The 22,160-nt window shown below is 49.1% G+C and overlaps 1 protein-coding gene across 2 annotated transcripts in view; it reads left to right on the forward strand.

Annotated features, from left to right (window-relative positions):
- Positions 1-22,160, forward strand: part of ZNF638 (zinc finger protein 638) — an 846,814-nt gene that overhangs the window by 593,906 nt on the left and 230,748 nt on the right. For both annotated transcript variants that reach the window (XM_069632287.1, XM_069632288.1), the window contains one exon: positions 1,197-2,301. In XM_069632287.1, the coding sequence (XP_069488388.1) occupies positions 1,197-2,301 (1,105 nt within the window). The remainder of the gene's footprint in view (positions 1-1,196; positions 2,302-22,160) is intronic.

Below are 22,160 nucleotides of genomic sequence, written 5' to 3' on the forward strand. Positions count from 1 at the left end.
GGCGGATTTTCGTTGAGTTTCTTCTTGGAGGGTTCCAGAAGCTTCTTCAAGGCCTTCACCTCATGGACATGGCGGTGGAGGAAAACTCGGCGGCTCCAAGGATTGCCCCGGCTGCATCCTACAGAATGTCTTTTCCAACGATGGACATTACCTGTAGCTCTACTGCCTGCATTCGGACCAGATGCATGTAGAGGACGACTGCGTGGCTTGTCGGGAGATGGTGCTGTGCACGAGGGCCGACAGACGCAAGCGCCTCAACGTGTGGCTGCAGGCCAAGGCCCCTCCTCTGGGTGAGTCCAAGTGGACAAGGCTGGTCAAGTCTCCCACAGGGTACTGCATACAATCTTTCCCAACACCATGCTAGAAACATGCTGGAAAATCATAAAGGTAAGTAACTTGTTCCTCCTACCATCAGGTCTGAGCATAATCTTCTGTATATCCAGAGTAATCTTTTCAATCCTAAATATTTTGTGACCTTAGAAATGGTGGTCATATTTTCCTTGTACGAGTGTGGTGTATTCTTTTGTGGCGTCTTCTTATTTTACCCACTGCCAGCCTTCTTTCCTCCTGAAGTTAAGCCTGTCTGCTGTGCTTCAGGTACCATTTCGGGGTCTAGTCTTTCCCTGTAGGTGGCACACTGTTGTACCATTTTGATTTGACTTTACTGCCCTCACCAGAGGGTTATGCAAGCAATACCCTTAGCAAGGTTCCCAAGAGGCACCTATGGGACTGGGGTGCCTTCGGGGCAACCAAATACCATGTACCTTAAGTAATGCAAAGTGCTGTAGTGGGACTTCAGAAATTCCTCTATCAGTGATGCAATAGAAATAAAAGGGGGAATAAAAGCAATGTTTAGAGCCCCTGAATGTGGCCTTAAAATCCTTCAAAGTAGGAACTGTTTGTCTCTGGTCCTATCCCTAAATAGTAGAAGCACCCAATAGAATATTATTTGGTAAGGAATGTTTTTTTACACATACTACTCCAGTGTATCCAGCAAAAGTACTTAATTGAACTTTGTTCTCCTGGGGTTTTAGGGCCTCATGCATGCTCTGCCGCAGCTCCTAATAGGATTTTGGTTTAAATCTTGCATTGCCGTTAAGATGTTTGGTTACACACCGGTCTACTGAGTGCTGTGGCAAAATATCTCAAACAGTATGTGTGACGCAGTGTTTATTTTGTTTTCTGTGCTTTCTTAGCTCTGATGTGGAAAATAAGGATGAAGCTGAGTGTGCACAAATGGCATTCGAACCTCAAGCCAAATCTAAGGTGGCAGAAAATGTAGCTGACCAGACTTTGGCTTCCAGTATGCAGAAGGATGTTTCCAAAGAGAAGCCTGGGAGTAATGATCCCCAATCTTCTCCAAACATGCTAGAGATGGAATCTGGAGATAAAGTAATTACACTCTCGTCGAAACCATACACGAAATTAGTGAAATCTGGTGTTCTTAAAAAGAAACTAATTAAGAAGAAAACTACTTCAACATTGGAGCCTTTTTCCAAATCATTAAAATTAAAACGCATTGCAGTAAAGCCTAAAGTGGTAAAGAAACTCAAAGGAAAAATTCTTGGTACTACAACCAGCCAAGTCGCAAATGTAGGTGGTGTGGATAAATCTAATATCTCAAGTGAAGGAGTAAATAGGGTGAACCCTGAAACCTTGTCTGCTCTTGAAAAAGTCACTGATCCTGACACGAAAAATGTCCCTGATGATCAGAAAGCTTGTTCGAAAACAAGTAGCCAAATTGTGAAAACTGGTGTTAAAGCTGGAGTGGATTCAAGAACTTCTGGCAAGTGTGAAAAAAAGGGTGGATTTGAAGTACCGAAAAATAAATCTAAAGTTGCAGTTGGTTCAGGAAAATATACCACCAAGAATGGAAATAATCAAACTAGAACTGAAAAGACTACAGGAAAAGCAGCCGAGGTGAATCAAGACAAAGCACAAATAAAGGTGGAAACTAGAAACTCAAGTGATGCACGATCTGGAGTTGCAAATAAAGCGGGTTCTGCTAATGGTCAGAGCTCATCACTGATTTCCTCTAAACAAGGAAGCATGGCTCAAAAAATGAGCACCCACAAAAGTGGGGAAGATCTAAAAGCATCTTCAAAGCCTGAGACAATTAAGCGAGTTGTCACTGGGACAAGAGCTGCAGGAAAAGAGACATTAAGCTCTGATTCAAAGAGAAATATTGCAAAGAGCCAGTCTTCACTGCAAGAAAAGGAAAGGGGGGAGTGTAGAGGTGTATCCAAGCAGCAAGAAAAGGATAGTAAGTCGAACAGCACAAAGGATGACAATAGCTCTGCGGTGGGTATAGTTTCACTTTAAGTTATTTACCTTTATTGCATAACTCAAGTTTTCAATTTGGTATTGCAGATACTTTATTTTGTTTCGTGCATCCAGTTAATCACGAGAAATAAGCAGACTCCCACTAATTCTGTGATTCTCACTTCAAGAGGATAACCTAGTTTTTGTTAGCTCACTTTTTAATGATTACAAAGCATTATTATAGAAGGGAGTAAAATGTTAGTTTGCAAAAATGTTAGTTTGCAATCTACTAGCCAGCCATAAACGGTTGCTTGCCACCTCAATTCTACACATTCACACTTTGCACAATGTATTACTTGACAATTCCGTTTACTAGCCAGTTCCTAGTGTGAAGTGGAAACTTTGCCCCTTGAGTATAGCATTTACTTCTTGGGAATGCTGTTGAAGTGTGTGTTGGAGGACTTATAGTTTGGATATATTTTCTGCTGAACCATTCCAGTGTTTGCAATTCAATATCAAAGTGCAATGTTCTACTATTAATGTCTCCATGGTTTTGAAAACTGTAGCCACTATTTAGCTTACCATTAGTTAATGTTCTTCCCTTATCTCTGGCAATCTATCACTGGCCTACAATGTATAATCGATTGTGTTCTCCCACATCCTCATTTTGGATATGTTCCCTGCTCCGGCTGATTTTTGGAAAAGTTTCAGCCACTAGTGGTGCAATGCTTTTACGTATTGTTCGGTAAGAAATGGTGCGTTCACACCGAGACTACGCAAACTTATCTTGGTAACTGCTTTTGGTATAGTGCCGTACTACACACGTTGGTAGTGTAACTGATCAGCCAGGCCTATCTCAAGAAGGGTAAATGTGATCTGTAGAGCTGTACCGATGAAATCAGTCAATACAAGTAACACACGCTCAAAGTTTGTTATAAATATTTATTTACACAAGTTTTGGTTCAGCATTCTTTAAAAAGGCAATTTTTTGGTAGTCGAGCTAACTTTAATCTCTTTACAAAGTCAATCAAGTTGGTGAATACTCTTTGGCTTATGCGAATACATTTATCCTACACCATGAAGTGACTTCAGTAACAAGGATAGTATTGCATTCATCAAACAGCAGTATACTTTTTAGTCTCCGTTTCAGGACGGAAGTGTTAAGGAAATAGTAAGGTAAGAACATACTTTCTTATAACAGGAAGACAGTTTGAATCCTAATGAAATCTAGGTAAGCCTTTGCCAGCAGTAAGTGTTCAACAAATTACAACCTATGAAGGGACAAGCAATGCTAAAGTCAATCGATTAGAGGGGTGCCTTTAAGGAGCCAGGACAGTCAGTCAATTGGACAGTCTATAGTTCTGATGCACTTCTTGGATAAAGTCTTTCACAGTCAGTTCAAAAAGATCACTAAAGGAACACACACTGTTAGGCCTGTGCACGGGTCGTTGAAATTAACTCAGAAAAGGTAAGCCCCAGTGCACTTTCAAGTGAGAAAACGTGACTTGGAGCAATAAGTTGAGTATCCAAAGCCCCAAAGTACTTCTGGTTTGAAGGTGGTCCAGCTGGATTCCGTCTTGCTACATCCAAGCAGATCCTTGTTCCTCAGCCTCAGTCGTGGGGACAAGAGGACGACTTCTGGCTGGCTTCTGCGGCAGTACTCGGGGAAAGGTCTTTGGCAGCTAAGGATCTTCTTCGTGGTTTCAGCACTTGCAAACTGCACTGATGCAGAACAAATATCCCTGGTTGAACTTTCCTTGCTCCCTTGGTCCTGGACTCTGGTGAGGGATTTCCTGCTTCTCCAGCATGGGGTCTGGCATGGATTCACATGCTCGTGAATATTCCCCATCAGGCTGGGAATCCTCAGTAAAGAAAAAATCAGTTTTACTTCTGAACTTTCTCCTAACAACCAGTCACTGGTCTGTCATACTGCCCCCAGCCAATGACTGCTTTACCTAAGCCCCTCCTCTGGCAGCCATTTTCAGATTTTTACCACGCTTTCAAGTGTTCGGAGTCCTTGTGATATGGCTCTCAAGATTTTACGATTTTTTTCTTCTTTTTATTTATTTTTTTCTTCTAGTTTTTCCTCTTTTTTCGGTCAATCGAGCATCAAGCACCTTCGTTCAACCTTCCGATTAACAGGGACCCGTTTTCGGATTCTTCAGAGCCCCTCACAGGCTTTTTTTTTTTTTGGCGTTTCTTCTTGGTGGATTCCAGAAGCGTCTTCGAGGCCTACACCGCGTGGACATGGCGGAGGAGAAGGACTCGGCACCTCTCTTCAAGGTTTGCCCCGGCTCCAACCTACTGAATTTCTTTTCGGATGATGGACATTCCCTGTGCCTCTACTACCTGCATTCGGACCCGACTCATGTGGGGACTGCTGCGTGGCTTATTAGGAGATGGTGCTGCAGACTGACTGATGCAAGCGCCTCAACAAGTGGCTGCAGGCCAAGGCCCCTGCTCTGGCGGAGCCCTGGCAGCATGCCGCCACTACCCACAAGAAAGCTGAGCAGTCTTCGAAGACATTTGAGGGCGCCCAACATAAGGCTAAGCACCAGGAGTCCAACTGCCTCCGGGAGTGGCGTTTGCGACGGGCTCCTCGGCGGCCAGGGCGAGTTCAGTGTCTCTGGCACCTTCGACCACGAGCCAACGCTCGGGATCTTCAAAGTAGTCTGACCATCCCTGGCAAGCTCTTGGGAGAAGACCCAGACCGGCCCTGCAGAGAAGGCCAAGGGGGAGGTGGGCCCTGCCCCTCCCCCTAAGGTGAAGGCTGTGGCCTCGTCAAAGACCGTGAAGGCCCAAGTGCATCAGACGAAGGCCCACACTTCCATCGAAGTAGTGGCGGCGTCTCTCGCAAAGGCCGCCGTGGCAGATCCGCATGGCACGCCCCGAAAGCTAGTATACCTGCCTGCCAGGAGGGAATCCTCTTTCCAGCCCATCGAAAAGACACCAGAGAAGATGCTCATCATTTCACCGAAACGGTCTCCCTTGGTCGCAGAGAGGGGGAGCACGCACATCTCGGAGGAGGAGCTCACAAACCTTCCGGTCCTCCAGGAGGGAAGATGCGTTGAGCCGGCCCTACAGGAGGGATCCCGACGAAGGTGACCAACAAGCAATAGGGCGGTGACAACGCAGTGGACCAGCCTAAGCCGCAAACACCCTCTCCCCCTTCGCCACCCCCCCCTCTCCCCCCAGCAGCCACCTGGGGATATTGCAGACATTCTTACGTATTTCTGCATACACTGTGCTCGGAAATCTGGACAAGTATGCCTCTTGCGCTGGCGGCCCGAGCCCGCGGCGTTGGTACCATCGGAAAAACCACCATCCAAGCGAAGACGCCCACCCCACCCTTATGACATTTGGGACGAGGGATCATCCCTCATTAAGAAGCCTTAATCGGCTCCGGCGAAGAGGGATTGCTACAAGAAATACAGGGTGCTGGACTCTGCGCCCCAAGTGCCTACGGTCCCAGCTGTCTCCGGACTCAGTGGTTTCGGCGACGACCCAGAAGTTTTCAGGTTCCTCCTCATCGGCGGTGAGGGAAAGAAGTTGGATGCAATGGGGTGAAGAGTGATCACATCGGCAGCGACTAACATCAAGGCAGCTAACGCCATTGTGGTGCATTACGACAGGGCGCTTTGGTTCAAGATGGCCCCCCATACTGAACTTCCTTCCCAACGACAAGGGTGCTGGGGCGTTGGAGATCCTACAGGAAGGTGAGGTGGCATTCGGACCATGCCATTACAGTGGCCTCGGACATTCGTCGGTGAGGCGGGCTGAGGGCGACTAATTTCCACCAGGATGTCAGTCGAAGGTGTTGGACATGCCCTTCGGGGACAATTTGTTTGGAAAGAGTGTGGACGAGTCACTCCTGGCCATCAAAGCGGATACTGAGACGGCTCGTGCTTTGGGCATGCTTCGGTAATGGATTCCGTCCTCTGGGACTTAAATCCCAAAGTTCTTATACAGGATTCGGAAGAGGTGCTTTGTCTTAGTCATCCCTCCCGCTTGTCGGCCCAGGACACTTAAAGGAGCTGCGCCAAGTCTGGAGGTCGGCGTCGTCGCCAAGGCTCCCAAGACAGCACTTTGACGTCAAAACAAGATTGAAACAGCCGTGGAGTCGGGGCACCCCCGTGCTAGGCCGGCTAGGGAACTTCGGCAGCGCGTGGAAGACCATCTCCACCCACCGTTGGGTGCTGGACGCTCTCGTCCATGGCACACCCTAGAGTTGCAACGGAAGTGATCATGGATACCACCAGTGGCCAGTCAGGAAAATCACGTCCCTCAGCTGCTGGTGGTACGGGCCATAGTAAAAAAAGGGGGCGATCAAGCTCCTCTCAAATAGGTTCCGGAGTGTACTCTCGTCACTTCCTCGTCAGAAAGAAGACTGGCGGTTGGAGGCACATTCTGGACCTCTGCCGTTTGAACACGTTCATCAAGTCCCAGAATTCCGGATGGTGACTTCACGTGCTAGGACAGCTGAAAGAGGGGGATTTTCTAACGTCGCTGGACTTGGAAGATGCCTATTTTCCCATCCTCATACACCAGGGACACCGCAAGTATCTACGCTTTGTGGTTCAAAGGCAACATTGCCAGTTTAAGGCCCTTCCCTTTGGATTGAAGTCGGCGTCACAAGTGTTCACCAAGTGGACTGGCTCATCTGGGCGCGCTCAAAGGACATTGCAGTCGACCACACAGCGAAGACCGTCCATCCCCTGGTGGATCTGGGGTTCTCTTGACGCCAGATCGATACAAGTGTCGGGAAGCTTCGATGGCAAGATCACGATTGACGAGGGCTTCCACCAAGCGATAGTGGTGGGTAGGGCGCAATCATCTGTCCACTACGGACGCCTCCCTGGAAAGTTGGGGAGCACACACCTGTGGCTCCCGGAGGAGAAGACGTTGCACAATGTGTTGGAGCTGCAGGCTGTGTTTTGGGCCCTCCAGTAATTCCTTCTGTCCCACAAGGACAAGGTGGTATGGGTTTTCAAGGACAACACCACCATGATGATCTACATTCGGAAGCGGGGGAACAAGTTCCCACGCTGCTCTCCACGGATGCGCAGGACTTATGGTACTGGGCCGTCGCCCAGGGGATGTTCCTCATACCATTTCATCTGGCAGGAGTGAAGAACACTGTCGCAGACTCTCAGCAGGGAGCTATGCTCTTGCCACAAGTGGGAACTTCGACAGGACCAAGTGGATCACCTGTTCCGCAGATGGGGCAACCCCAGATGAATCTGTTTGCAGCGGCGACGAACACAAAGTGCTGCAGGTTTCCCCAGCCGGGTAGCATGGGGGACGTATTATTTCCCCTGGGACAGCCTGTTTCTGTATGCGTTCCCTCCGTTGCCAATTCTGCTTCGACTAGTCCATCAAGTCAGATGGTCCCGGTGCAGGATGATCCTCGTCGCACCGGCGTGGCTGAGTCAGATATGGTACCCGGACTCTCTGGACATGTCAGCGTCCCCTCAAGTCAAGATCTTTCCAGGGAAGGTGGTGTGATTCTGCACCACGACCCAGGATTGCCTGGCTCCTGTAGCACTAGAGTTTAGGGGCTACAATCTTTCAGTGGATTGCAAGGAGTTGCTAGCCAAGGCTAGAGCTTAATCTACTCTCAAATACTACAGGCACAAGTGGAAGAGGTTCAGGAGTTGGCTTTCCGACTCCAAGTACAGGGTCCCGAACTAGGGCAAGAATTTAGCAATGTATTGAAAAGGTGTCTGAATTCATTGATTTCTCAAACAGGTTTGATAGGAGGACTCTTAAGGGAACTCATTCCTTAAATGTGGACCGTAGGCCCTAAGTTTCCTAGACTTCAGTACCCTGGTTTCTACCCTGCCTCTCCTGTACTTAAAATAACTGATGCCTCTTGGGATATTTTTCAGCATGATCAGTATGAAGAATTATTGTGTCCCAGACCAGGGAGACTACTCCAAATGTCCTCCCTCCCAGGTCCCAGAGGCAAGAGTTAATGACCAGGGGAATTGGGCAACTACCCCTGCTTATGACGCAGAGCCTAGGGACAGCTTTATAGACTCTGCACCTGTCCCACTGCCAAGAGACTTCTATTGACGACCAGCTGCTCTGTAATATTCTTAAAGACGCAGCAGATCATTTCAGAATTCTCACTTAATGGGCTTTGCCAGACTGTCTTTGTGGAGGGTAGCCTCAAAAAGATACCAGTCAGTCGATTCCCCCTTGTCAACACTATACAAAAAAGCGTTTTGCTCATTTACTCACGCCGTCCCTTACTTGGGCAGTAAACCTGTGCGTTGAGAAAATGTTAAGGCCCATTCCCTCGGATACCCTTTTTCTTGTTAATCTGCTTAGAATCACATGCTGTACATATGGTGCGACATCCAGTGGTAAACCCCGGAGTATTGCATCTGGTCTTTGGAGGATCGAAAAGGGAACGTCGCCATTGGCGTGTCTGTAACACTCTCCCTAACGTGACGTGTAGTGTACCCAAAATCCCTCACGCGCAGAGGTCCCTGATTTTATTTTTTCTCCACCCAGATTACTGATCGCCCTAATGCAGAGCTTTTACATAGAGATAGCGACAAGTATGCCTTTCCTCATCTCTGCTTCCTGGGTACAAAACCCAGGAAGCAGAGATGGTGAAAGAGGAAAGGCATACTTGTTGTCTCCTGGCCATGTCCTGGCTTGTTAGGCAAAGTTTGAATGCAGTACCCTTTGTGAACACTACAAACTAGGACTACAGTTATAGGCACCCAACCTTTGGTATAAGCTTGTACTACAGTTTTGGTAGTGTGAGCAGCCAGGCTTATCTCAAGAGGGGAAATGTGAGCAGTAGTAGAGTTGCTCAAAGATTCAGTTACAGGTATTCAAATAAACCTACCCTCAAGGTGTCTTGCATTAACAATTAATAATTTATCAGTGAGTTATAAAGCCTTCTTTAGAAGGGAGCAATACACCAGTAACACACAAATACACTTCAATACTATATTCTGGATCAGACGAGGCCCTTTTGGGGATGGCCCACAGACACAACCTACACCCACAGTGGACTTCAATGACCAGGGTGGTGGGGACCTTACTTACCTTACTGTTGGCATACAGAATACTGTTTAAAGGTAAGTAAAAGGCAAAGGTTATTAGAACACAAGAATTTACAAATATTCATAAGCGGGGCAAATACTTTCAGATAGCAAGAGAAGACATTTTAATTCAATAGGCTAAGCCAAAGTCAATAGACCAAAGTCTTTGTATAGGATGCAACTCTTCGGGTAAGTAAATGGAAAAGTCTTTGCACAAGTTCTTGGGAGTCTTTTGAGAAAAAGGAGAATCAAATGTAGGGCCACACGCTGATTAAACTTGTGAGCTGCAGAAGTTACAAGCACTTCCACAGTAAGAGGTAAGTTCTTAGACTAGTTTTACAGTACCTTAGTAAAGAAGAAAAAGATGCAGCTGTAGATTTCTGTACCTGTACAGCTCTGCAGATCTCACTGTGCCCGGGCCTCAGTTGTGGGGACAAGAGGGAGGATGTCGGGGGACCCTGCACTGTACTGACACTGTCAAAGCTGACAAACAGCAAACTTTACTTTCAGTGGGCGTTGGGCGTTTCGCGTTTCAGCTCCTTGCGGTACAGCAAATGGCAATAAGCGCAGTTCCTGGTTGTCAAGTTGGACTTTATTCGCATCTGAGGTCCCGCACTCAACTGAGGGGGGAGGGGGAGGTCAGGATTCGGTCAGTCTTGCTTCGTGGGAGCCCGGAGGAACTTATAAAAGTTTTAGGCCAGCTTACAAGCAATGCATACATTCTGGTGTCCCTCTCCCTGGCTCTACGGTTTCCTGCAGCAACTGAGGAATTTCAACCGGCCCCAAGATGGGTGTTCAGGTGGCTTACTTGGGAGTTGATTGGTCCTACCAACTCAAAGGGAGAAGTCATCCTTTGCAGGGCGTCTGTCCATGCGAACTTGCCAATTCAGGCCTGCAGCAGGGCTTCCCCTGTCAAAACAATGGTCCAGGAGTTGCAGCAGCCGTCCTCTTAATGATCTTCGGTTCCTTCGTCCAGTGGTCGACTGTGCCTTCCAAGCCAAGAGACTCTCCTTTTATGCAGTAATCTCCCATTCATTCCAGCCTAGCTGTCACTCAGCCAGCCAATCGCCACAGAGTGCATTTGGGTCTCCACTCACTCCCTCACTTCCTGCTCACCTCAGACGCCAGAGGCGGGTTTCACTCCTGAAGCCAGCCAAAGCCGAATGAACAAGGAGCCCAAACCGGGTTTGGCACGCAGAGAAAGACTTCAAGGACCTTTTCACAAAGACATGGTGAAAAAGACTGGGAACAGTTTTAACAAAGGAGGCTCAGGTGCAATCTTGAAAAACATGGCTTCAGCGATTTAACGTTACCGGGGCTACGAATAGTTTGTAGTCGGGGTAAATCATGGTAGTTCATTGTAAAACCACTGCCACCAGCCATTCTGAGGGGAAAAGGTAACATTTGACTATTACATGAGTAACTAGACCTGGGGGAGACTAAGTAACCCCTCTAGCACTCTATTGTTAGATGGGGTGTGTTGGGTCTAGAATTATACAGGACTAAGTGAAGTCAATTTCACTCCACTGCTCTGGGAAACAGTAGTTGATCCCAGAGAAGGTATTTAAACCTTGGGAAGCCTAGATGTAAAATATGCCTATGGAGTTGGTTATACTCCATAACCAAAAGAAAGTGTATAAAATCACATTAAAATACATGAGAGAGTGGGGAAAAAGGGTCTCCATCTCCAGGTAAAAAAAAAATCATTTTTCGAATTCTCCCTAACATCACTATACCTGTCTTTCGCTATGGAAAAGCCGCTATTTACATTTTGTCCCTCCTGCAGGGCCAAATATCCGTTGAAAGACTAGCACCTGCAACAATTGTCTTCGCCTCAACCATAACGAAGCAGGTTGTGCAGCCTGTAGACTCCAGCGCCTTCAGACGCTTAAGGAGCGCAGCTTGAAGGAGTGGGCGGCCTAAGGCCTGTCGTCGCAGGGCCGAATGTTCTTCCCCCCACCAAGTGTGGGGGAGCGGTGGGTGGACTAGCGATGACCAGGCCTCCGTGTCGGAAGCCATTCACCTAACGGTAGATGGCTCTTGGTCACTGATGCCCGTTCCAGACCCTACCAGGCCTGACGCGAGTCACGCTTTGCGGAAAACACCCGGCGACTGGGGCGCTCATGATCGTAACACCAAACACACAGCCCAAGGTGCTGCTTCGGCGACACTGTCTAAGCAGACCAAAGGGCCAACGGAACCGTCAAACTTCGGGATCCTCTGATCGGCAGCCTTCCCCGCAGCTGCGGTCTGCTACTGGGCAATCCAGAGTAATGGGTGCTAACTGTAAAAAACACACGGCCGTGGAGGTGCTCCCAGAAGACGCGCAGACGCCGCTTAAGGCCCCGGTTGCGCTGAAATACACCGCTCAGCCTCCGGTTCAGCCGGTAGATTACCCGGATTCCTGACAATTGTTGAGAGCATCGCAAGGATTGCCTCGGCAGTTAAACTGAGGGAACGGTTGAAGAAGGCGGTGAAACAAAAAGAACGGCCTAGAGACGTGCCTAAAGGCACGCCACAGCGCCCTAAACCCCCCCAAGGACTACACTAAATCCTGTTCCTTTGTCAGGCACATTAGCAGACAAATCTCAACGTCACAGGGAAGATGAACCCTTATCCTCCTCCTCCGACCGACCCTGCCTACATCAAGGGACATGCCACTTCAGATTCTTTAGTGGTTACCATTACTAGAAAATGAGCTGGTGTTCCCCTGTCTACAGATGAGGCACCACCCAATAAGGAGTCCAAGAGACTATATGCACTGGGAAAGAGGGTCACAACTGCTGCTGCGTTTTGCACCTGTATAGCCGATAACGCCACATTAGTGACCAGCTATACAGACTTCCAGTGGAACCTGCTGCAAGAAGGCCTCCAGGATGTGCCAGAACCTACAATGAACCAAGTTGCTCCATCGTTTCGGAAGGCAAGCAAGTCAACCTGAATGTGCTCAAGTACACTCTGGACGCAGCTGAGACAGCTGGAAGAACCCTGGCACAATGTACGCCGCTCAAGCGACATGCATGGCTGAGGAACTCCTGTTTTCAAACTAGAGACCCAGGCAGCCTTGATAAACCCGTTGAGGAGACTAACCTGTTTGGCAAGGCAGTGGACGATGCACTTGAAACAGCCAAGAAAGAATATGAAACGCTCGTCCCTTCAACAGATAACCCAAACACCATCTCCACAGAAGAAGCGGCTCCTTTCGTGGGCAATCTCGTTTTCCCCAGAACCGGTATAATGCAGGAAACAAGTGGAATTCGGTACAAGGGTCTAATACCTCCACCACTTATCCACCCAGAGGACAGCGGCGCGGGAAAGGTAGAGGTTCTAACCCCAGAGGCGCCCTGGCCTCTGGTCAGAAATGACCTTCGGATCCAGGCCCCCTTCCATGCTACCCCAGTCAGGGGGAGGATATCCTTTCCTTACTGAATGGGAGGGGATAACGGACCAGTGGGTACTGAAGACGGTCGCCCACGGGTGCTGCATAGAATTTGCCGGATCACCCCAATTCAGACTGCCAAAATCAAGACAACCGATGCCGGTCCACCTGCGGATCCTACTGCAAGAGGTGGAGACCCTTCTAGGAAAGGAGCCATAGAAGTCGTCCCTATTCTACAAGTAAACAGGGTATTTATTCAGTGTACTTCCTTGTACCCAAAAAGGATCTCGCCATGCGCTCTGTGCTAGACTTACACAGCAAACAAATTTACAAAACCTCAAAAGTTTTGTATGGTCACTTTACAAGAAGTAATCCCACGGTTGAAAAGGGGGGGGGGGTTTCCTTGGCAACACTGGACATGACAGATGCATACTTTTATATTTCAATGTTGCCAGCGCACAGAAAATACCTAAAGTTCATGATAGAGGACAAGCACTATCAGTTCAAAGTACTCCCCTTCAACATTGCCTCAGTGCCCAGGGTGTTTACGAAGGTACTGGCAGAGGCGGCGCACCTGCGCAGACTATAGGTTCCCATTTACCCTTACCTCCATAGGCTTCATCTTTTCATGTCTCATCTAGCACCTTCAGTGCAGTGGCAACGGGATGTCTTTTAGACTTCCCAAAGGTTTAAATACCTTCTCTGGGATAAACTGTTTCCCAGAGAATGTAAGGTTAAATTGACTTTACTAGTTTTTTTAAATTGCTACAGGAGGGGTTACTTAGTATCCCGTGTCTAAATACTCACGTAGAAGTCGAATGCTAGCCTTTTCTATCGAAATGGCTGCAGGCAGTGGTTTTATGACCAACTACCATGATTTTTCCTGACCGCGGACACATAGCTAAAAATGATTTAGAAATATAAAAAATTGTGTATTGCTGTGTTTCCTTTACTATTATATTGCTGCTTCTGATGAAGGCTTACTGAAACCGACTGTTATATAAATATTGTTTAATCAAGAAACCTTGTGTGTAAGAGTTAATCTTGCGTCCCGTCCCATTTCCTCCATACTGTATGGGCATCCCTCGCGAGGGACGGGAGATTAACTTTTTTCACCAGAAACATTTTCTTGCCCCTTTAAATTTAGAGGCGTGCGGGGGCGTGGCCCTGGGAGCATGCACTTGCCTGACTCCGCCTACCGGTGCCACTCAAATTACCTCCGTCGGTAAAGGGCCGATTTCACCAGCGCTCCTGGCTTTGGCCATGTAATACCACGTGCTCTTCCCCGGATATTCCATTTTCTTTTCCTTCTAGATACTTGGTCCTCCAACGCCACATTCCTCCCCGGCACATGTCAACTTTGGGCTTCAGCAGGTGTCCAGCCTGCGAGGGTCTCTTCCCACCCCCCACATTAGACCCCCACGCCCTTTGCCCCAACCACAGCTGGAAAGGTTTCGCAGTGTGCGACTCCTTGACACCTCGGGCACTGAAGAACAGGCTAGCTAGGTGGAGAGAGCTCTTCCAGACGTCCACTCCTAAGGACCAAAAGCACTTTGTCAAACTTCGTTCGAGGCATAAGGTAAGGGCTCTATTCACAATCGCACCCCGCAAGGGTGACTCCTTTCTGAAGAAGGGCCTGTTGGGCTCTAGTACCAAGGCACGTACCGAGGCTAATCCAGCTACCGGCCGTGGGGTGTCTGCATCCTCCCGGTATTGTTGCTGAGGGACTGCAAGGTTCTTGTGCTGGGGTTACCCCCGAGGGGTAATGCCCTATTACCGGCATGTCCGAGGGGGCGCCTTCACGCAGCACTACCGGCAGTTCTGCAGAGGTCTCTATGCCTTCCGGGCCTCGGTCTGACGTGCGGGATAATCCTTACGATCCAACACCAAACGTTTTGGACGGGGCTGGTTCTAGCGAGCCAGGCTCCACGACTTTGGCACGCAGCGCCACAAAATGGCCGGTCGTCCGATGGCGCATCTAACAGAGCGGGCCGAGGAACGAGTCACAAGGTGGGACTGTGGTCAACCAGGTACGTGCCTACAGCGTATCCATCAACAGCACAGGTTTGCCCGGCATCCCAGAGTGCGCCCTGGCACCAGCAGCCCATGGCCACTCCAATATCCCCACCTCCTCAGCCTCCGAACACTGGTTCTTCTGAAGGTGTCTGGTGCTGATGCGATCGCCTCAAATGGAATATATCCTTATGGATGCTATCAGGGACATGCTCCCTCAGGTCACCTCACAGGTACCTTTAGTCATTACTCCAATGGCTCCGGTGCCTCAGGCCCCAGTGCTTCCTGCACTTTGCCTGCTCCCGCTCCAGCCCCTGCGCAACCGGCCGTTCCACAGCCTCTGGTTCCCACACCGCAGCCCACGGCACCCAGTACCCCTTCACTGGTTCTGGATCCTCCGAGCACTGTCGGACAGAGACTGGGAGGACCCGGACACACCACCAGTGAAGGCCTTCCACGAACACCCAGCGGCCCTGGCTGAATACCTGGGCCTGCCTCAGCCCGAGGTATTCAGCCAGGGCCTCTGTCTGTGCTTGCAGACCCCCTTTAACCACCCTCCCCCCCCCCACCCCCAACCATCCTTCTCTTCCTTTCCTATTTTTATTTTCTCCCCTGACGAGGTCGGTAGACCAGTCCGATCTAGGAAAGCCTTGTGAAAACAGGTTCATCCCTGTTCTTCTAAAACCATCAAGGACCACATTGACACCCTTGCTTCAGCCCTTGCCGATTTTTGCAACCACTCCTTTGCCTCAGGATCTTTCACCTCCTCTCTAAAGCACTCCCTTGTGCACCCTCTTCTCAAGAAACCCACAGCTGATAATTCCTGTCCGGCTAAATATCACCCAATTTCCATTACCCCCTTTCTGGGCAAACTCCTGGAAAAGCTGGCCATCTCTCAGCGTAACCTTCATTCAGATTCTGTTTGCTGTCTCCATGATCACCAGTCTGGCTTCAGAGCGGCCGAAACACGGAAACTGCTCTCCTTAATATCTGTGAAGATCTGCTCTCCAACCTGGACTTTTAACATTCCCTCTGTCCTCATCCTTCTTGATATCCCGTCTGCCTTCGACACGGTCAACCACACCATCCTGCTCAACCGTCTCCGTGATGGGCATCACTGACCCGGCTCTGGCCTGGCTGACCTCTTTCCTCTCTGACCCTCCCAGGTCCAACTGGGGTCCTTCCTATCAGCTATCTTCCTCTCTACCTGTGAGGTTCTCCAGGGGCCTAACCTCTCACCCTGGCGCTTCAACCAATACCTGGCAACTCTAGCCCACTGCATTGCCTTTTCCTGCTAAAATTCCGAGTGCTAGGCTGATGACACTCCACTCATTTTCTGGCTGCCCTCGGCCACCTTCTCTCCCGCTCTCATCCGATTGCCGAACTGCCATTCAAGACTGGTGTGCCGCCAATGATCTTTGTCTGAAAACCAGCAAAACTGAGATCCTCATCGGCACACCATCTCTATCCTTCTCCCTCACCCTCTGGCCGGCCTCCCTTGGTCATCCTCCTACCCCTACCTGCGAGGCTAAGAACTTCCGGGTCATCTTTGACTCCACACTTTCCTTCTCCGCCCATATCGAGGTCTCTAAAAAGTCAGACTTCCTACTGCACCTCCTCAGAGGTACTCTGCCTTTCCTCTACTTCCCTCAGAAGCTCACTGTCGCCCAAGCTCTGGCTCGCTCTATGTTGGACTATTGTAACAGCCTCTTTCTAAATCTGCCTGCCTCTACTCTCCGTCCTCAGCTACTTATCCAGAACAGGACTGCGAGACTTATCCTTGGCCTCAAGCCCTGGGACCTTATCTCTCCAGCCCTGAAATCTCCATTGGCTCCCAGTGGATGCAAGGATTACATTCAAAACCCTCTGCTTTGTCCACAAGGCTTTCTGGGGGGTGGGTCCAAAATACATTCAGCTATCCCTCCGCAAATACAATCCCCCTCGAGCTCTTTGCTCTAACTCTCCATCTTCGGCTCGGGCCTCCCTCTGGAACAGCCTCCCTGCCAATATAAAACTGGAGGAGAACCATCTCTGGTTCCGAAAGACCCTCAATACCTTTCTCTTTGCTTCTGCCTTCGCTCCCCCTCTCCCCTGTTGATCTGCTCTCTTGGCACTGTGCACCTGGCCACCCTCTTTCCCCTGGGCCCAGGTACCTGCTCACCCTGCCACCCTCCTGGCCACTCCTTGCACTGGTGACTGTATCTGTACCCGTATAGCCCCCCATTTTTCTTTTTCTGCACTTATCAGACTTACCCAGTCTGCTGTCTTAAACACAGCATTTGCCACTTGCTGGCTGCACTAACAATGTTTACTGCCTCCATTTTCTATTATTTTTATTATTTATCTGCTCTCCTCTGCACTTGCCGCTCTCCCCCTTCCATGCACTTTTTCCCTTTTCCCATGCACTTGCGCGTTCTCAATGTCACTGGGCCTAGTAAGATTGTTGTGTTCTCCCCTGTTCCCCTCCCTTGCCCAGTCACGCTCTGAAACACTGTACGAGCGCAATACAAATAAAATATCCTGTCATTGCGGAGACACTGAACAGGGGAGAGTGGATGTGCTCCCTGGATCTGAAGGACGCTTACCTACATGGTCCGATTTGGCAGCCTCATTCTGAGCTTAAGGATCATGGGCTGCCATTGCCAATACAAGGTCCTACCCTTTGGCCACAACTCAGCCCCCAGGGTATTCACCAGACTGATGAATGCATTGGCGGCTCTCCTCAGGTCACCACATCTACCCATACCTAGACTGGCTGGTCAAGGCCTCCTCTCTGGAGGCGGTGCGTCACACCACCTCCGCGCTTATGAACACACTCCACGACCTGGGGTTCACTATCGATCTCGAAGTGTCAGCTGCAACCCACGCAGAAGCTGACCTTCCTGGGCCTCATCTAGGACACAGCCTCCGAGACGGTGTTTCCCTCAGAGGACAAGATCACAGCCATCAAGGGAGCTACTACTCACTTCCTCACCAGGACTGTGACTTGGGCCTGGTGGTACCAACACCTACTGGGCATTATGGCGGTGGTCCTTCTGGCCGTCCCCCACACAAGACTCTATGAGGAAGCGACAGCTACACTTCACAGCTTTCTGGAATAAGGAGAGGGGCTCACAATCGGAGCCTCTGGACATTCCAACATCTCTCCAACCGTACATCCTCTGGTGATCCGCGGACTTCAACCTACGGTGGGGCAGCCCTTCCGGCAGCCTCTCCCTGTGGTCACTGTCCCGACGGACTCCTCCTTCGAGGGCTGGGGAGCCACTCTCAGCATCCATGGAGTCTGGACCTAGCCGGAACAGGAGTCGCACATCAACTGGCTAGATTTGAAGGCCATATGGCTGGCCCTCAAAGAATCATTTTGATAGCACCCTGGTGGCCAGCGAGATCATGGTTCAGAGTTGCTCAGCCTATCAGACAGGCCTCCCATTCACCTATGGCTTGGCCCAGCTCCGCTCCCGACACAGCAGGGAGTTAGGGTCCTCCACCCTGCTCCTCACAAGCTAGCCCTTGCAGCGTAGTTCCTGAGCAGGTCACTCTGAAACACCTGAACCTATTGCAGGCTAACCTAGAGATCATACAGGGTGCTGGAAGCAAAGCTGCCAGGTGCCAATACAGGAGCAAATGGTCTAGATTCTGTCATTGGGCCAGCTCTAAAGAGATCGACCCTCTCAGGTGCTCTTTGGATGATGTCCTCTCCTTTTCGGCACACCTAAGTCGGCACATGCCGCACTTACCTGGCAGCCATGGGTGCCTACAGGAATTCAGAGGAGGATCTATTTTCCTCCGATTTCACGGTGGTCAAGCGGTACCTAGCGGGCCGCCACAGATTATACCCACCCCTAAAGAGGCCTCACCCAGCATGGGACCTCAACGTGGTATTTGGGCGCATTGGCCCACAAACCATTTCCGCCAATGGCGTCTGCTGACATCAAGTGTATAACCCTAAAGACACCTCTGTTTGTGGGGCCCCCCCCTCAGCATGCAGGGCCAGCGAGATCCAGACCCTCGTGGCCTGAGCCCTACACCACTTTTCACAAGGACAAGTGCGCCTTGGTGTAAAGCGCTCTATAAATAAATTCATCCATCCATCCTCCAGGGCACCCTGCCTTCCTATGCAAGGTTTCATCCGCCTTCCACCGTAACGAGGAGATTGTTATACCTAGTTTCTTCTCCGATCCCAAGGAAGAACCTCGGAGAGCGTTGCATCGCCTAGATGTCAGGCGCGCTCTGAAGTATTACTTGGACGGGACCAAAGATTTCCGCAAGTCAGATGCCCTTTCCGTCACTTTTGGAGGTGCAAGGCCAGGGTGTCCGGCTTCCAAGGCCTCCATCTCTAGGTGGATGGTTGCGGCCATCAAGGAGGCCTGTGAGGGGCAGCACAAGCCGGTTCCTGCTAATTTGCATGCTCGTGCTATTGGGGCAAAGAGCATGGCCATTGTGTTCCAACACCATGGTCTGTGGCAGATCATCAGTAGGGCGGCCACCTGGGCCACAACCTCAGCTTTTTTGTATTTTATTTATATAGCGTTTTAATCCAAAATGCTTTACAGGAGGAACTGTCTGGACGTCGCCTCTAGGTCAGACGCAGTTTTCGATCAGGTGGTTTTGAGAAACCGGTTTGCTTAAGGAGGGTCTCCTCTCCACCCTAGGGCTACTCGGTTGTAATCGCCTATACAGTAGGGAGGAAAGGGGACAGTACATAAGAGTGATTAAGTTACTCACAATAGTGACTAACATACTTTTAGTCCATAGTCCTCTTTCCTCCCTATGTCCCACCATCCTCCCCCCTAAATACACTGGCGCCATTAGGCAATGTTGCATATTGTCAACACGTCAATGGGGACTGAGGAGTGGCAGAGTCAGGCGAGCGCATGCTCCCAGGGCTGCACCTCCGTGAGCCTCTAAATTTAAAGGGGAAGGGTTTTCTTGTGAAAAAGCTTCTGTCTCCTGTCACTCACGTGGGACGCCCATACAGTATGGAGGAAAGGGGACTATGGACTAAGAGTACGTTAGTCACTACGGTGAATAACTATTTATTTATATGAATACTTGTCAATGTGAATCTGTGTATTTCCCCTACAGCTCACATTGACTCCTCTTGAGATAAGCCTGGCTGCTCAACACGCTATCAACCTATGTAGTACAGACTTATACTGAAGGTTGGGTTCCTATTGCCAGGTGGTCAGGGTTGATGTAGTGCACACAAAGGGTACTGCATACAATCTTGCCTAACCAGCATCATTTGCTAACTTCTTGGGATCAATCCCTTTGAGTCAGCCAAGTGCTGTCTCAGCTCAGGAGAGCAGGCATCAATAATGGACACTAACAAAAATAGATTTCAAATTCTTTCAAAGGATGCCCTCTAACGCTTAACCATCCATCTAGGTTTTTCAAACATTCACACACCCAGGTAGCCCGAGGGGTAACATCAGTCTTTTTGAGGGTCCTAAACCTTGTAAGGTACTAGGAAAGATATTTCCTAAATCTGGCTATCGAAGCCAGCTTCACATTCTCATACTCCTGTCTTTCAAGTTCACCCACCTCCATTACAGAATCAGTTGCAACCTGGGGTAGCCTAGACAAAAGCCAAGGAATCACCATGGATCCCATGATTGTACACAAAGGCACCCAACCAATCCAAAAATATCAAGTTTCACATCATACATGCTCACTGCTTTAGGCACACAAGGCCTCTTGGGAATGGAAGACCTAGATGACTGTGGGAGGGAAACTGTTTCAAAAGACAATTTCTTAATTTCAAGAGCTTGTTGCATTTGAAATTCCCTGAGTTTGATGTCTTGCTGTTTGGCTCCAACTTGAGCTTGCAACCTTTTAAATTACAATTCAAATCTCATTTCCCAAGAGTTACATATTCTGGACTCGGTGAAGGGCGTTGTGGAGTGCCAGTGGACATAGGTTGGGGCTGAATGGCAGTTTGGGGCAAAGAGGGGCTCCTACCTGAGACTCCTCTGACTCTTCGAAGACATTAGTAAGTCTCTGAATTATCCTCCTCAATTTCCCATTTTCTGGATTAGTAGGGGTTACAGGCCTACTATCCAAACCTTAGTGATTAAAAACCTTGCAATTCATGTTTCTTTCCTTTTACAGCAAGACTCCTGACTTTACACATTTCTTTCAGTTGATCTACTGTTAAAAGGATCAGGGCTTCCTGCTTGAAGTTACCCTTAATAGGCATGTTACAAATGCTGTTCTGTTGGAGCTTAGCCTTGTGAAGGTTTTAGTTGAATAAAAGTAAAGCAAATCCGCAATGCATCAACTCTACAATAGAGCCTCACCGCTTGCCACCAGTGTTAGGCAAGATTGTATGCAGTACCCTGTGAGAAACTGCACCAGCCATGTCCTCTTGGCATTAGTTAACCCCACCTTTTGTATAAACATGTACTACACAACTTGGTAGTGACTGAGCAGCCAGGCTTATCTCAAAAGGGGCCAATGTGAGCTGTAGAGCTGTAACAGAGTTTCACAGTCAGTTGTCAAAATAGACACATGGTTTCTTGATTACAAAAGTATTAATTTAACAGTCAGTTAAATAAGCCGCCTTTAGAAGGGAGCAAATATATGTAACACAAACCTATACTTCAACATACCGTCCGTTTCTTTAAATCAGTTGGTACCCTTTTGGGATTGCACACTGACACTTCCCACACCCAGCGGTGACTTTAGTAACTAGGACACTGTGGACATTAATATATCACTGGCACATTTGGAGCAATATTGAATTTGGTGTCAAAAGGAAAAGGTTTGCAAATAAAACCATGGTTAACAAATATTCTTAAGCAGGTAAGTACTTTTGAACCCCCTGTGCAAAGTAAATGGACCCTTTCCCGACCCCACAAGTTATCTAATTTGTGAAGTTAGTTGAGAGATAGTCAAAGCACAAAGTCTTTCAAGCGTCTTTCAAGGGCCCAGGACAGCCAATGTTGAGCAAAAGTCTGTGAGCTGAAGCACTTCTTGTAGATAGTCTTGCACAAAGTATTCGAAGCCTTTGTTGAAAAAGAAGTCACTGTAGGGCCACAAGCTGAGAGGCTTGTGAGGGGCAAAGCTGCAAGCAACTGCAAAATCAACCAAGACAAGTCTCATCTGAGAGATAGCAAGGCTCCACTAAAATAAGTGTAATTTGATTTTACAGTAGCTTTGGTTTGAAAAAATTGGTTTCAGCTGGCTTCTGTTCCTGCGTGTAGGTCTGCAGATCCTGTTGGTCCTTGGCCTCAGTCGTGGGGACAAGAGGGAGGACGTCTGCAGAGTCCTGCACTACGAATTGACTCGATCAATGGGCAAACGTAAGATCAGCTGCACTTCACGGTTTCAGCTCCTGGCGTCTTTCGCAAACAGCACCACTGTGGTTCTTGGATACCTTTTTATCGACTTTCCTCGCATCGCATCTGGGGTTCAGCACTCTGAGGGGGCTCAGGCAAGGACTC

This window comes from Ambystoma mexicanum, chromosome 6q (genome assembly GCF_040938575.1).
Source record: "Ambystoma mexicanum isolate Mex_15411 chromosome 6q, UKY_AmexF1_1, whole genome shotgun sequence".
NCBI lineage: Eukaryota > Metazoa > Chordata > Amphibia > Caudata > Ambystomatidae > Ambystoma > Ambystoma mexicanum.